This window comes from Lampetra fluviatilis, chromosome 26 (genome assembly GCF_964198595.1).
Source record: "Lampetra fluviatilis chromosome 26, kcLamFluv1.1, whole genome shotgun sequence".
In the NCBI taxonomy this organism is placed as follows: domain Eukaryota; kingdom Metazoa; phylum Chordata; class Hyperoartia; order Petromyzontiformes; family Petromyzontidae; genus Lampetra; species Lampetra fluviatilis.
Window position 1 is genome coordinate 257,277 of NC_136300.1, and position 16,320 is coordinate 273,596.

Below are 16,320 nucleotides of genomic sequence, written 5' to 3' on the forward strand. Positions count from 1 at the left end.
AAGTGTACTCTATATGCAGATCCATGGAAATAAACTAGTGCTGTATATAATATATACGTGAATACAATACGTCACAGGGACTTAAATGCTACACCCACACACAGTACAGGAAAGAAAAGCAGGTGTGTGATGTAATTTTACAAAACCATTTATTCAAAATGCATAACACAGACCTTTAGGCTTAAACAGAGGAAGAGTCGGAAGCACAGACAGCTTTGAGAAGGATGGCACATGTGAAATTTACAGAGAAGGAATGCCCTCGCAAGAGCGATTGATGGCATGTTGGAGAAAAGGCAGTGCTTACTCGGAGAAAATCGTAGCGATAACTAGAAGTAAGACGAGGAAACATGTTGATGAAACAAAACAATACAATACACAGATAAATGCAACCACATATCAAACTACTGTGCACAACATTGACACATGGACATTACAGGAATAGGAGGCATACTTTTTTATGATGAGGCTTTGAAGCTGATATGCAGACGAACGCTGACATAGAGAATGTGTACGGTAAGTGTACAGTGGTTCCTTTTGGGTTCAAGGTGAGGATCCATTCATGCAACAACAATGTGCATCACCTGACATTTTAAGATTTGGCATGTGGACATAATATTTAGAACAGATATAATAACCGAGGTGCAACAGTTAATAAATGAATGAAGTATGCAATCGACCTTGAAAAAAACCAAGTTGAGTGGGCGAGGGTACGAGGCACTCTGCCAAAGGGAGCAGCCTCTCTAACAGTGCCTTGTTTTTACTAAATATATTTAAATGTAAGAAGCAACAAAGCAGTGCTTTTAAAATGTTAAATGAGAGCATCGGATGCATGTGCGTAAGAATGACCTCTTTGCCCAAGGCAGTGAATAAAACAAGGGAGTCATCTGAGCCAGGTTTTATAATTACATACTGTGCAGTCAGACATGGATAGTGCCAGCTAGTGGCTCAAATCATTGGCGGCTCAGTGCCGAGGCAGCAGAAACCAGGGGCAGGCGGGGGGGGTAAGATGTCTCAATTGGTCCTGTTTCCACCTCTTCAACAACGCACATTGATCAGCACAGTGAAATATTTAGAACAGATATGAACTTGTACAATCATGATTATTGTTTTGTAAATGTCGTATACTGTATACGTTACGTATAACCAATTAGAAAAACAATAAGACATATTGGTCGGAGGGATTAAACTGGAAAACAGAGCAATTAAAGCCAGACTGGGATCAACATTATGAAATGAGGCAGGTGTGAGCAGGTTGGAGTGCTTTGGGATAGTTGGACTTGATGATGAAAAGTGAACACACCGATATATCTAAATGCCATGGGAAGGGGAGCAGAGTGATGGATATAATGTATGGTAAAACCAAATGGGAAAGGGAAGAGAGAAGGGAAACAGTGGAAAATGTAGAGGAAAATAATAGAAAAGGAATGAAAAATCAAGAGCAAAGGGTCCGGAAAGATGCGCATAGAGAGAAAAGGCGACACAAGCGGCTCGACGCGGAATGGAGCCCATTGCGTAGGTAAATCTAGAATGGAGCACATTGTCTGTGTTCACAGGGGCAGGCAGAGTTGCGGGATTCAGAAGTCACGTCGCTTACGGGAGGCTTGAGCTGACTTGAACATGGTGTAGATGTTGTCTTCTTTGAATCGTTACCTTGGTTTCAATCATCTTTCGTCCATTCTATCTGAATCGATTATCATGTGTGACATTAATTAACAATTTAATAGCGTTTCAGCTGTTTATTTAGAACATTATTTAATTTACAAACAAGTTGTTTTTGCTTTTCAAATAAAATGTTTAGATGATGCGCCAGTCCAACGTCTCATGCAGTCCAGCCGCCACAGAAGGAACCGCAAATGTAATCGTTGTTTATGTGTTGGCAGCGGGTTTTCCAAGAGCCTGTGATGTAACTCATTTCAAATGGAATCTCTGGGATTATCTTCAGAAGATTAGCACTCATGGCTATTTTTATTGGCACTCACATATTCCTCAATAAATCCTGGACTTTATCTAAAGGAGGTAAAGACATAGGCTTAAACTACACGGTTACCGTGCAATAATAAAACTACTTGTAAACATGAGAAGATTAGTTGAAAACATGCCATGCGCTCTTAAATTTGGTACAAATATTTAAGTGAAATTTTAACATGGAATTAACAGAGAATTAAGTTTGTGCTGCTCAAATAACAAATCTGCCAACACGCTGGCACACTGAGTGGGGAGGCCTTCATCCAGCAGTGGGCTGATAAAGGGCTGTGATGTACAATGTTTCACGTTGGTGTCGTTTCAGGGCAGGTGCACCAGAAAACACTTTCCATAGGGGTGGATTTCACAATGTAGCCCTGACTGTTTGGAAACTAGACCATGGCACTCGCTCATACCTAGTGAGTGCTCTTTAAAGGAAGGCAAACACTTGTTGACGATTGAGCGTCACATTCAAATCCACAAGGAAGAGCACTCTATCTTTAAAATGGGATTTTTAAAATCACCTTTACAAAATTAGTGTACTGTACTGCTTGTCCAAATACTGTAATACATGAATATTGTTTACACATTCAGTTTATCACATATTATCCATAACTGAATTTTTTATGGGTTAGATCGCGTAAATATAAATCAGGCTGCCTAATGAGTCTGATTGGAATTATAGGCGAAACGTCGTACTGGAATTGTAAATGTCGTGGATTTACACTCCAACACAACTGTGTGCTGAACTAGTAACTAATTGGCATGTTTTGTCACGTTTATTTTGTGTATTATCTTAATTACATGACAATTGTGATTTTTGTGTTATTGTAAATTGATACACACAATATGCATCATGAGCTGGAGTAGTCATTTAACATCCAGGCTAACAGAACTGATGATGGCCCAACGTTGGCATGTGGTTGGAAGCGCTTTACCGTTGGGTCAACGTTCCATGTTTACTGGGTACTTCATGGCCAAATTGACTGTACAATATTACTAAATCCTACTCATAAAAGCAACGACTGCATAGTCAGAACTTTATTCTGTGACTCCAAATATAAATACAATAATTGTATTCCCACCAGCCAGTCGGCTTCCCAGACCAATTACAATATTATCCAGCAGTATTTGTTTCAACAAGCAAACTCTGAACCGGTTTTGACACTCTGGGTCTCATCAGCAGTCAGATTTGTTAAACATGTTGTGAGCAATGGCACCCCATCTAGACAGGGCAGGTTGTGGACCGTGAGTGAGGATTTACTGTACACAAACCCCACCCTGTACACATTCTACCTGAGTCACGTCTCATGTATTTCTATACATCAGAAATTTATGAACAAACAAGTAGACCTTTTTTTTACAAAATGCTGGATGATTTGCAAATGCAGAATATATTCAATAGTATTAGTCTCAATACAAACAACATTCTCACAATTAAGATGTGTACACTTAATAGCAATCATAAGTTACAGGCATTTGTCAACCCACTTCTGGATTTAGGACTCCCTACGCCATATTGGGCATGAGGGTTGTTTGACTATACTTTTACCACGCTGGTCAGATATCACGCGCCATAGATGTCAGCCATAGCCGGAAATGAAATGCAGGAAGTCGGGTTCACAGTGCCGTGTGCCAACCAGTGCGCAGCCACTCCAACTGTATTGTCAATTGTTGACCCAGCTGTACCTTGCACAGGAAACTTGTTATCTCATTGGGATCTCACATGGTGAAATAGTCAGTCAATATTTCAGTCGCATGAACGATATCTATTATAGCATTTAAACAATATATGTAAATGGCCCAACTGTTATGTCATGTTACCAAATTACCTAGAATGTGCGGAATATCTTCAGATCTCAAGCTAAGCAGGTTTCATCCTGGATAGTTCTTGGATGGGCCACCACCATCCATAAAATGTGTTTTAGGCTGTGGGGTACGTGGTGGGAAACAGAGGGGAGTAACAGCAAAATGAGTTGTGAATTTATATGCTCCAACACCAGTACTCTCCGTCTTCGCGAACCTGCATTGACCAGCGTGGTGAAGTATGATCACATAAACCATCGAACTGGCACAGCATGGAGAGGCAATCGTATGACCAAGGGGATGTACATATGTATAATAAATTGGTTACACAACACATCAACGTACTAACGTGTCCCATGTGACACCATAACATAGGTCAATTGAAAATGATATCACTTTTACAAGAGGCTTCTTAGACGAAGGTCAAACGCACACTCTTTTTGGCAGATGTCCTGTAATGACACGGGCTCGAGGGAAAGGTGAACAATGGTGAGCTCATCGCTGGTTTTGTAACAGGAAATGGACACCCTTCCATCGGGCTTGTGTTCACATGCGAGTCCAGCTCAATGAGATGAGTGTATACGTTATTGACACTGGGTTGCATTTCCTCTTTCAGCTGCGAATGCGCAATGGGAAGGAAGTGAGTACACTCTAAACAAATTGGCACGCATTATTATGCATCGCTGCAATGTCAAATGATGTATTCGTGGTGACGTGCGACTCTGGCACTGCATGAAATAAGAGCTGGCCTCTGATGAAAGAGAAGCAACCGTTTCATAATGCACTTTCATGACAGCGGGGAAATCTGCAGCTTTGGTGGAAATGCGCAATAAAATGGGGCTCCTGTGCAATTGTTAAATTGTGTTTCTCAAAAGCTGAATTGATTAGCAATACGATAGAAACAGCCCAGGCATTGAGATATACAAGCTATAAGTCTAACAGGGATTTGTTTTTAAAGTGTAACGTGTCACAGCCACAAACATAAACATGGCCTTTTTCCCATCACTCCTCAGCAGAGGCGGTAAAATACATGGGCAGCGCTATAGAAATCCACTTAAATAGCTCATTCAAATTCAGGGTAAAGAAAGATTCCCTTTGACAGATTATTTTTTAAATTCAGGTCATGGTTCTGTGGATATTTCTGTGTCTAATCCTTGTTCCTGTGGATAACCTGACCCCCACATATTTCCAAGTTGCTCCGGTGTGGCGAGGTCTTTACAGAACTGTGCATTGTTTCCTACTTACCAACGTTTTCAGTTCACACCCAATTTTTTTTCCCTTCAGTATAGGTTTTTTTCACCATGTCAACACGGGGTGTTGGCTGCGTATAGTTCATTTAGGAGACAGCAACATTCTACGAAAACCAAGTTGGTCTGTTTTCTAATGCCTCCCGAGCACATGAAATGGTAAATATATTGTTTTTACTGTGACACTACGTTTACAGTGATGCACAAGCACAAATAACAAAATAAATCTACATATTCTTAAATTAAATTGCACGAACGGGGGAAACGTATATGATAGAATGTAAATGGGACATTTTAGGCAATGGCTCTTCACACGAAGAAGGGCACTGAAAAAGGGCCATTTGCTCAAAATGTGACTAATTATATAGTTTCTGTTTTAGGCCATAAAATGATGGTGTCGTTAAGATGGTGGTTTACTTTTGTGACAGGAAATCAATGGTATTGGCAGCTGTACAGAATGGTCATGACTCATCCGCATAGAGTACATTTGTTAGCGCTTGTCTGTGTCATAAATCAAATGACCAAGCCCATCTCACTATCATTTGCTTATATCCTGGGGGTGGAAAATACTTTTGATGATGAAATGTATGAAGTTGCACCATCTACTCTTTGGTTCTTTAGGTAAAGTCACGTATATATATATATATTTTTTTTAAATTAAATAATAATAGAATACGACGTTTCGACTGCAACACAAGCAACCATCATCAGGTACAAATGAATGAGAAAACAAACCTAATAAACTTAGAAATATAATGCGATACAACACAGAGTCGGCTAACACAACAGTCAACACCCCACCTGGTTGATTAAGTTATTCCAAAGATTGCTAAATTTGAGAGAGAGACAAAACATAGACAAAAAGGTATTCTAGATATAAGTCATTATTAGCACTGCCTTATCGTGGAAAATAATGTGTTTAAAGGCTGACGTTTAATGCAAGTCCTTGAGAGGAGATAGAAAGGGTGGAGCGATTAATACACTCTTTACTTGCAGGTTACACTTTACTCTGTAGGGCCCTGAGAAAACAACAGGGGAATGTTGAGGTCTAGGAACTAATAATTTGTATTTAACATGAACTGATTTCGCGAGTAGTGTTCTTCTGAAAACCTTAAACATCTTCAGCTTACTCAGCGCCCTAAAACATAAAGTGGGATTTCAAACTCTAAAGTCAGTAAATCTCATTGCCCCTCTCTGCTCTCAAGAAAAGGCCATTGCCTGAATAAACAAGCCCGCTGTATATTTTCTCTGATACTTCTGTTTTACTTTTGCCTATTCACCACTGCCAATGCAGTGAGTGCTTTAATTGTTTTGCTTGAGCGGATCCTAAGTCGCTCTGTTCCACATGCTTCTGAGACAATTCTCCCGTACTTCTGCGTGGGGTGCCTTGTGAAAACGCGGCACCTAAACGCGATAGACGAGGAACACAGCGATGATTGTAAAGATAAACGATGCAACCCTCCTGCCACTGGTGCAAGGCTACAATGCTGAATTGTAGAGGCCAAGTGGTGCCAACACGCTAAACAGTCTTCCATACATGCAGTAATCGTATGCACACACAGTGCAAGCTTTGAACAGTCAGATGCCATGCCAGTTAATTATAAAAAGGCGCTTGTTTCAGATTGTGTGCAAGTCCTATTGAGGCTGTGTATTTGAATACTGTATGTACTGTTGGGTCCTTTGTGAGTGCTGGCGAGAGGCACAGTGGACGCTGCTGTCCTGCTGTTGCCCAGCAACGAGGTCAACGGATTGGAGTAGGGAAGCTTTTATGCTTAGAAGAATGTTCAGTTTACAAAAGACAATGCTGATTCTCTCCCCCGGAAAATGTTGTAAACAGTTCCCGTATTAAATCTACAACACGAATGAATATGATATATCGACCATGATCAATTCACTGCTGGGTGAAGGCCTTCACAAGTTATTGCAATACGTCAGGGCCGTGTGATGCAACACATTAACAATAAATGCCTTTATTTTTTTTCCAGGAAGGCTTTGCTTCAGCCGTACAATTCTTTGAGGGTCATGCGTTGGGATTTTTGGCCAATTTCCATGATAGTTTGGCTTGTGGGAGGAAACTAAATAACCATAAGAAACACCTCGAACGAAGCGTATAACAAATCTCGACAGATGGATTCAAAATCAATTGCTGTCCTGTCAACTCTTGGCCACCTGGCAGGCTTAATGCTCACAAACAAAAGCTGCTATGGCTATTGGCTGCTCAATGAATTGAAAGACTGTAGATGCATTGACAACAAACGATGGGTAAATGTTTCCAGATTTTAAAAAAAGTATTTCTCACAGCGTACAGGAAACCGAAAGGTCACTCGATACCTGGAACGGAGTTTACAACTGAATTCATAAAATAAGTAATCCTGGCTAAATACAGGGCCCAAGTGGGGACACGTGTGAGAAAATTCCTAGCAATAATTACGAGGTATGACTCAGAAGTTGCTTTAGCTGGATGCCAGTTTCATTGGAAAAATCTTTAGGAGAGAGTCGATATTGCAAACTCGGCAGGCTGTCAACGCACCGACACAAAAGGTGAAATGAGTTAAACAGATATTCAGGACACGGGACACATCGACGTTTTTTTGATGACTTTTGCCTTTATTAAAAAGTATGTGCAACATCTAATACCCACACCCACGATTCTACTGAACAAATAATCTGCAGGAAGGTGAAAATGATACATAAAAAAACAGCAATAATAGATGAATTTAAAAACAAATGTAGTCCCCAAAGTAGACCATTCCCCAAGAAAATGCATAACGTTATTACAATTAAAACAATTAGTGTTAAAACTCAGACTTGTATTGTTTCATTACTGCAGAAGGGGGGAACAGGGGACTTGCAGCATGCAGCGGCAGTGGCGTACCACGGGCCTTTTTACTGCCTCGACCAGAGGTGACCACATCATGGGGCCCTCAACGATGAGACGGGGGGCCAACTCTGGGATCCATCCCCATGCTGGCCCCACCACCTCATTACCCGCGATAGATAATTCCCGTTTTTATTTTCTTAACGCAGGCAAGCCGTACGTAGTGTGAAGGTTAAAGATTCGCATGTTTCTGCATGTTATATGGACAGTCCCATTGTTTACAAGGTCATAGATGAATTTAATATTCTGCGGAGTTAGTAAAAGTGCAACGTTTACAACAACTATGTTTCTGTCGTCACCCATTTCTATTTCCAATTCGATCGTCGAAGTCAGGTTGACCCACGAAAGAGGAACGAAACGGTCCAAATACTGCCCAATCTCAAAGGGCAAGGAGTACTTTAATCGGGGAGTGCCGCTAACACGATAACATGTTGGGATCATTAACATTCGTGGTATCAGCTCGACGTAGGAGCACGCTGTTCAACCCGAGGAGAGGAGCACAGGAAGGCTCTGAGTTGTATCCAGGAGGGAATATACCCCATACCCACGGGACGACGCCGGCTGATGAGAGAACATAAACGACAGAAACCCCACCCTGGCCGAACAAAGCCGAGCGGGACAAAGATGAGGAAAGCCAAAAAAAATGGCCAAACAAAAGCAGACATGGCATACGGTCGCTCGCTTGCATAACAAATCACAGGTGTGTTAACATTATCCTCATGTTCAGATGCACAGGAGCCCAGCAGTGGCCAGTTGCATACAATCAGTTCAGTTATATTTAGCCTTAGTTCACACTGGTATATATTTAATTAGGAAGCCACTGGAGCTATGCACTTTTAAATCAAGATTGATAACTAATTTATTTATAAATGCTTTTTGTATTTAGTTTGTTGTCCTTCCCCCGCACCTCCGATTAGCATGGTTGGCTACGTACAGTGTGGAAGACGTTCAACATACATATATATAGAGCAAACTAAGGGGAAATACTTTGGGTGTTGTATGAAAAAGGCCATAGGGCTTCTCCCGAGGATACCACCCGACACTTGCCCACCCGCACGTACGCATAGGTGTGTGTGCCAACCAGATATCAATGAAACATTCAGTCTCTACAAATGCACATCACGGCAACATGTTACAATATTAGTTTTAGTGTATTTATTTCCTCTCACGTCTAAGCTCCCCAACTTCACCAACCTGCACTGACCAGTGTGGTCAAGTATGGGTGAAATAACCCCCACGACTTGCATGGCTTGGGAAGGCCCTCGCCCAGTAGTGGATTGAAAGAAGGGGCTGTTCGTGTACAGTACAGGTTTAAAACAAAATAGCATCGTAACTTGTTTTGTTTCTTCAAGGTAGTGCTTCGGTGGATTTATATTGCTCCAGCTCATTGTGTCGTTGCCCAAGAGTGTGGCTGGTTGGGTGGTTTACAGCCTCATAGAAACGCAGCCACCTCACTCGCCTGCTCCCCACACCAGACAGCCTGCTGCCTCCTGACCTTCCAGGGCTTGCGCATCGCCACGTCACTGCCGCCTGTTTTAGCTCGGAGCTTCTGCAGACCCGGCCATGCTTCCAGTTTCTCCAGAGGTTAGGTCCGTCGACCCCAAAATTGGAGATCTGCACGGCCGCGGATTTCTGACGACCGTGGACCATTGTATCGGCACAGTGACCCAGCGGGTGATAACGCACGGCTGTGCCGACGACGGGGCACGTAATTGTGCAGTGCAGTACACAGGAACTCCAATATCCCAACAGTGCAAGGCTAACCACAAACAAAAAGCTCGCCTGTCCTGCAGACAAAGCAATTCCATTTCCTAAGTAATCACCGTAAAAGCACGATCCGCGAGGGTCAGCCACCGGTACTCCAGAGCATTAGTACAGCATTCATTAGCCAAGGAGGACGAGCATTTCATTACGGGGATCTGGGTCAAGACGGCCTCTTGGTCGGGGGCAATTTTAGGGGATCCGGCACTTAGCGTATTCGCTGCATGACTCTGATCGCATTTTCGTTAATCATGCCGTCCAAGGGTTGTGAGCAAAGATGAGCTTACTGGAGCCCTTTTACAAAAAATGCCTCCGGTGCAACGCAGGCAGTGATGCTGTACGGAAGACCCCGGGCACTTTGGACTGACGCTCGCAGCTCTTGGCAGTTCCTCCTTAGTTGGGCCCTCAGCCATTTGGCGTACACTGTATGCCGTAATCTAAACGTCAAGTGTTCTGTTTTAAAAGCCTGTAAAACATGGTCATACAATACAACACATGACCAGCATGAAATTTGAGCTCATTTCATTTACATCAACAAGACAAATACAAAATTAAAGTAATAGTGGAAAAAAATGATACATAGCAATTAAATTGATTTCGGATTGAATGCTTATGCTAACATATATCATTACACCTATTGTTAATCACAAATTGGCAAAGAAATAACCCAACCTGTAAAAATAAAACACACGTAAAGAACAAAAAAAAACTATGAGACATGAGACGCATGAAACAAAAATGTGTCGTATATAAATCATTATATTCCCTTGGCTGAGAAACAATTTGTTAATTCATTGATGTAATCCCAAGTGATGTGATGTTATAGTGTATTAAAAAAGGGCAAAAGGCACAACTGCAATACAATTTTAAAACAGCACAATTTTCGAACCATTTCAGATATCAAGTGGTTGTTTATCTTCATGAGCACACCAACGACCAACGATGAAATCTGCATTGATTTGAGAATGGTCATCGGGAATCTACTGTGTGTGCTTTTAGAATGGTCACTTCGTTTAAAGAAAAAATAAGCCAAAACAAGAGCTGTTAATTTTAATTACTGACATTTTTTATAATTTATTTACGTTGGTAAAAAGTGACTCAAAAATCTGCTAGTTTCCCTTTTTGCCGAGGCAACTGCCTATCAGCAAGCGTGACGACGGTTTAAAAATAAAAAAAATACTGAGTGCTGCACACTGCTCTTCAGGAGCAAACATAATTGACGATAACAACTTAAAAAAAACCCCAAAACTCACAAAAATCAGGCCACTTTGATGTGTATTTTAGCACCATAAATTAAAAGGCGGCAAAGCAGCTGATGAACCCACAGCCAGCACACTCAACCCAAGCACGGGTAATTAGCTTAATCCCTGCAACGCAGATTTTAAGTGCAATTGTCTGGTAAGCATTGGGGTCCAAGTGTGAAAAGCCGACCCAGGGAGTCCTCGAGCACAATGAGACCATCAGAGAGGCATTGGGGCTGCTCGATGCTCCGGTGGATAAACGAGAACCAGAGTTCAGTGACCACGTGGCCAATTGGCAGCAAGCATTCACAGCTTGGCGAGGCATGTCTACTTATATATTTATATATAAAAAAGAAACCTGTTTTCACTTTCAAAAAGCCTACATTTTATTGCAAGAGACACGTGACAAAGCTAACGCAGACGCCCTGAGGCTGCCGACGGGTGTGTTGTGTTTTTTCTGGGCCTCCATCGCTAACCTAAGTGCGAGCAACCATAGCAGGCGGCCAACTTGTGAGAACCCAATCCGAGTGGCCCACCCGTCACACCCACTGCTGCATCGAGCGCTTGCAGTAGCGGATGGGCTTGGGGGCGCCGCGCCTCCTGATGAAGAGCACGGCAAGCAGCGCGATGACGACGCAAAGCAGCAGCAGCAGGCAGATGATTAGAGCCACGTGGTTGAAGCCACCTTCCACCTCCTCCACCACCACTTCCACCTCATCCTCCACCTTGTTCTTGGTCACGTCTTGGTCATAGTAGTCATACACGTCGTCCTGTCCCGTGCCCTTGCCCCGATCTGCATCTCTATCCCTGTCGGTGCCTTTCTCCCGCTCCCTCTCCCTCGCACGCTCCCTCTCACGCTCCCTCTCACGCTCCCTCTCACGCTCCCTCTCACGCTCCCTCTCCATTTTCTTTTCTCGTTCGCGTTCCCGCTCTCTCTCTCGCTCTTGCTCCCGTTCTTTCTGACGTTTCTTCTCCCGCTCCCTCTCCTCCTCCTCCTCTTCCTCCTCGCGTGCCCGCTCTCTCTCTCTGTCGCTATCTTCCTCCCTCTCTTTGTCACGCTCTCTCTCCCGTTCTCTCTCTCGCTCCCTCTCCCTCTCTTGCTCCCTTTCCTTCTCTTCCTCCCTCTCGCGTTCTTCTTCTCTTTCCCTCTCTTCTTCCTCCTCCTCCTTCCGTCTTTCTTCCTCCTCACGTTCCCTCTCCCGTTCCCTCTCCGTCTCCCTGTCCCTCTCCCGATCTCTCTCCCTGTCTGCGTCTTTCCCTGTGTCCGGACATCCCAGCCAGTCGGAGAGCACTGAGCGCGGGTAGCCGGGCTCCACCCTGAGCTTCTGATTGTGGAACTTCCAGTAGAGGTTGCCTTTCACGAAGTACGTGTACACTGCAATGAAACACAGCGTATTGCCGTTAAATACAGTGCCGGTGATTTGCTGAATGTTCCAATTTCAGTGCCACAATTTAATAAAAAATGTTTTAATTTGTTTAACAATGCGGTGATTGGTAGCACCTCTCGTGGCTGCAGGGGCAACATAAACCCAAGATAAAAATATACAGATACTGTTTGAAAGACATTCTTTCTGACATGTGTAAATCAATGCATGTATCTCGACTTTAAGCAGTGGGTGAGTCTATGCATCGTCTCACCAATAGGACGGACCCACAAACAAGCAGAACCTCATGTAGAATGTTCTGTTGTTGCCTCGTACTCTGCCCTCTGTGTGTATTTTTTTGTAATTTAATGTATTGATTCGAAGCAAACGATCACAATAAAAACCACTCAACCGTTAAATGCTGCCTGTCGAGGCCACAGTCAGCAACACGCAGGCACACACACATACACGCACACACATACACGCACACACATACACGCACACACATACACACACACACAAACACATACACACAAACACACACACACACAAACACACGCACACGCACATACACGCACACACACATACACGCACACACATACACGCACACACACACACACAAACCTGTTTGCGCATACTCTGTGCCTTTTATGGCCTCGAATGGCATTCTGGGTCTCCGGAGAGACCAGCATGAATATTTGATTGTAAAGTGGCCATCATAAATATTTAAGAAACAGTTTGTACCCTAATGGAAGGCATGATCCATTGTGGCATTAGACGATAAGTGATTGCATGTACATACAGGGCTAATGTTGCGTGAAAAACTACTACAAGCCAATGACGCTCAATAACGTCATAGAGCCACTGAAGAAACTCCTCCATGCCTTTGCAAGGCTGTAAAACGTGAAATGTTTTGTGAATCGCAGAACACAAGGCGCAAATGGCAGTTGTGATGTGCAATTACTAGCACTATGAACTTGGCATCCTGAGTTTGATTCCTGGGCATGGCTAACATCAGAAGCAAATGATATCAGAACCAGTCCCAGGGCCCCCCCTTTCACCAACTCACACTGACCAGCGTGGCGAATTATGGTCAAACAACCCCATGACCGAAACGACGGGGTGCAGGGCTTCATGCAGCAGTAAATTGACAAAGAGCTGTACATTATTAACATGCACTATTTATGCAGCATCATAACGATGATACCATTGACAACAATAACATTTACAAGAGCCTTACCAATCACACTGCAATTATAATGACCACACCAGTGAAATAGGAATAGTACAGAGCGGCCAATTTATAGATACCCCACTGATTTCAAATTCACCTCTTACTTTCTTCTCAACAGCAGGAGATTGTGACAGTGATGGCTCCACGTCTTGCAGAGGGGTGTTAGAATATGTAATGAGTGCATTCAGATCAGTGGAAGACGTGCAGAGGCTTCGAAATAAAATGCTATTTTCACTGTAATTTCTCCAAATTATTTTCGTTGGATATCCATAAATGGATCATATTCTACTAATAATATTGAATTAGTGCAGTGATTATATTACTATCCGTAAACATTGATGATGTAACATTGATGATGATGATGGCAATAGCAGACTAATTCCCATTTGCAGGCTGCTACATCCACCATACATGACCATATACTGGGCCTGCCACCACTGGAGGTCCTCTCGGCTCAGAATCAGCTTGTATTTATCCCGGAGATATTGTATTAGCTATGAAGCTGTTTTTTTACAGATGTCCAGTAGGACTGCAGCAGGGTATTGGAATGGATTGAGCCGAGATGTGAGACCATTTGATTTGCTCAGGCGTTCAAGTGTCATATCTATGCAGATCTTAAATAATCATGAGGGTAACAACGTACTGCTCTCCGAGCCGAGGAAGGCGGCTTGCGGCGACGATGGTATCCCTTCCCACACGCTGATGGACTTGGGGTAGCCGGACTCAGCTGTCAGACTCTCCTCGTTGAACCTCCAGTACCTGTGAACGTCACAAGCAAGGATGGTCAGCGTGTGCCATGTCTCTCCGGTCCACAGCAGCCCACGCCCCCCACGAGACCACGAGTACCGACGCCATCATCCATCATATTAACACTTGGCAGGATCCTTCTGAACAAAAAGTCTTGAGGCTCAGTGAGGCTTTCCTGGACAATTAAGCTAATCGTCTCTGTCATTTCCCAGTATTCTGATTGGCTGGAGGCTGCGGGTGGGCACGCGGGTGGGGGGGGGCAGCCCCTGCGGGGAGGATTGCATGAGGGGAGGGGGCGCGCTGATGGCCGTGATGCGTATGGGGGCACTGGGGTGAGGGGGGTCGTTGTGGGGTGCGCGGGTTGGAGGGTGCACGGCGGGGCGGTGCGCACGGGGTGTGGGTTGGGGGACGCAGGCAGAGAGACTGGGGAAGGGCGTGCAAGAGGGGGGGGGGGTTAGTGGGTGGACCAGGGCTGGGGGGGGCTTGGGGATGTATGCGCGGAGGGGATGGCACCCAGGGGTGGGGAGGGGGGACATTGTGGGTGGAGGTGTGGATCATCGTTCAACGATGGACATAGGCCTTGGCAAGGTAAGGTAATAAGGTAAAAACAACGAGCCTACCTTTACCCTACCTTTTACCTTACCACAATACAATCACTCTACCCTACCTTTTACCCTTTAGCAAGGTAAGGTAAAATGTCAAAAGCAACGAGCCTACCTTTACCCTACCTTTTACCCTTACCCCATACAAATTACCCGATTACAGGGTAATTACTGGGATACTACACATGAAAAAGGTTTATAACAGGTAAATGCTAGGTAGAGCGCTTTATTCATATAAAATACTCTCGAATCGGGCGTTGAGGCTGTCGACGACACCGTCCTCCATAACCTCCTCGTCCCAGTCGTCTTGGTCGATGACGATCTCATCAACAACCTGATCAAGTTCGTCATTGCCGTCGTCCTCAGATGAACGACGGGCAATAAGATCCTGCGCCGCTCTGGCTCGGATAGACGGGACCTTCAGGCAGCCAGCCGCGATCCACAAGCACAAGCACGTGGACTTGATGAAGAGCGTCGACAACAGCGACTGGCGAACGCACGTGAACTCCCGCCCGGCTCCACTATTCGCGGGTTCGCAGGGAGTTGACGTCGCCGGCACTCCCAAGTAATCGCAGGCCATCTTGTAGTGGGCGGGGAGCAGCTGTTTGCGGGGAGACCACCACTGCATTACGTCAATGAAGGCGCTGGCGGTCGTGACGCCCGTGCTCAGAAAACGATCGACTTCATCGCCGTCGTCGATGGAGCTGCTGACGTTGCTGAACAGGGTGCTGAACAGCGACCCCTCCTCCATATGGGCAGCGACTGCCGTCGTCGGGATCGTGTGCATGTCCGAGTAGCGATGCTGCAGGACAGAGCGGATCGTGGCCTTCAGTGTAGCCAGCTCATCTTGGTCTGACGTTTTCGGCAGCTGTGGATTCAAGTAGGATGCCACAATGGCGGGTTCCTGAACCAGGAAGTCGCGGTACCGCACCAGCTCGGCCTTCATCCCCATCGTGGTCAAGGACTCATCGATCCCCCTAAGAACGGCTTCACCGTGATCGCAATGACGGATCAGGTGCTCCATCGTCACTGGCACGAGATCCAATGTCGACTTGCGGTCCGCCGTCAATGAGGTCATGACCTGGCACGGCATTCGCAGAAATGCTGTCACGCCCTCGATATTTGCCCACTGCAGTTCAAAGAAAGCACCGACGCCGATCACATCCTGGAAGCGCGCCATGATAATGTCCAATGGGACACACTTTTTGATGGCGTCGTCGCCCATGTCAAACGTCGAATTCCACCTGGTTGGCGAGTTCTGGTGCGTCGGCTCCTTGCTGGTGAGCTTGGCGATCTCGGCCTCGCGGCGGTACGACTGCCGGACGACCTTGCTGCGCCTGATATTAACGAGCGCCTCGCGCAGTTCGGCGTTGGTCGACTTGATCAGTTTGAGAACTTGAACGACGCCGATCTGGACGGAATGATCCGCGCAGCGAATATGGTGGCAAGCCCGCAACTGCTCATATTTGGCGTCCGCG

General features: G+C 44.9%; 1 protein-coding gene across 1 annotated transcript in view; it reads right to left on the reverse strand.

Annotated features, from left to right (window-relative positions):
* Positions 1-7,586: 7,586 nt before the first annotated feature.
* LOC144941931 (matrix metalloproteinase-14-like) overlaps positions 7,587-16,320 on the reverse strand; it is a 49,407-nt gene continuing 40,673 nt past the window's right edge. The window contains exons 9-10 of the mRNA XM_078868435.1: positions 14,137-14,252; positions 7,587-12,270 (exon numbers count right to left, since the gene is read on the reverse strand). Coding sequence (XP_078724561.1) covers positions 11,435-12,270; positions 14,137-14,252 — 952 coding nt within the window. The 3' untranslated portion in view covers positions 7,587-11,434. The remainder of the gene's footprint in view (positions 12,271-14,136; positions 14,253-16,320) is intronic.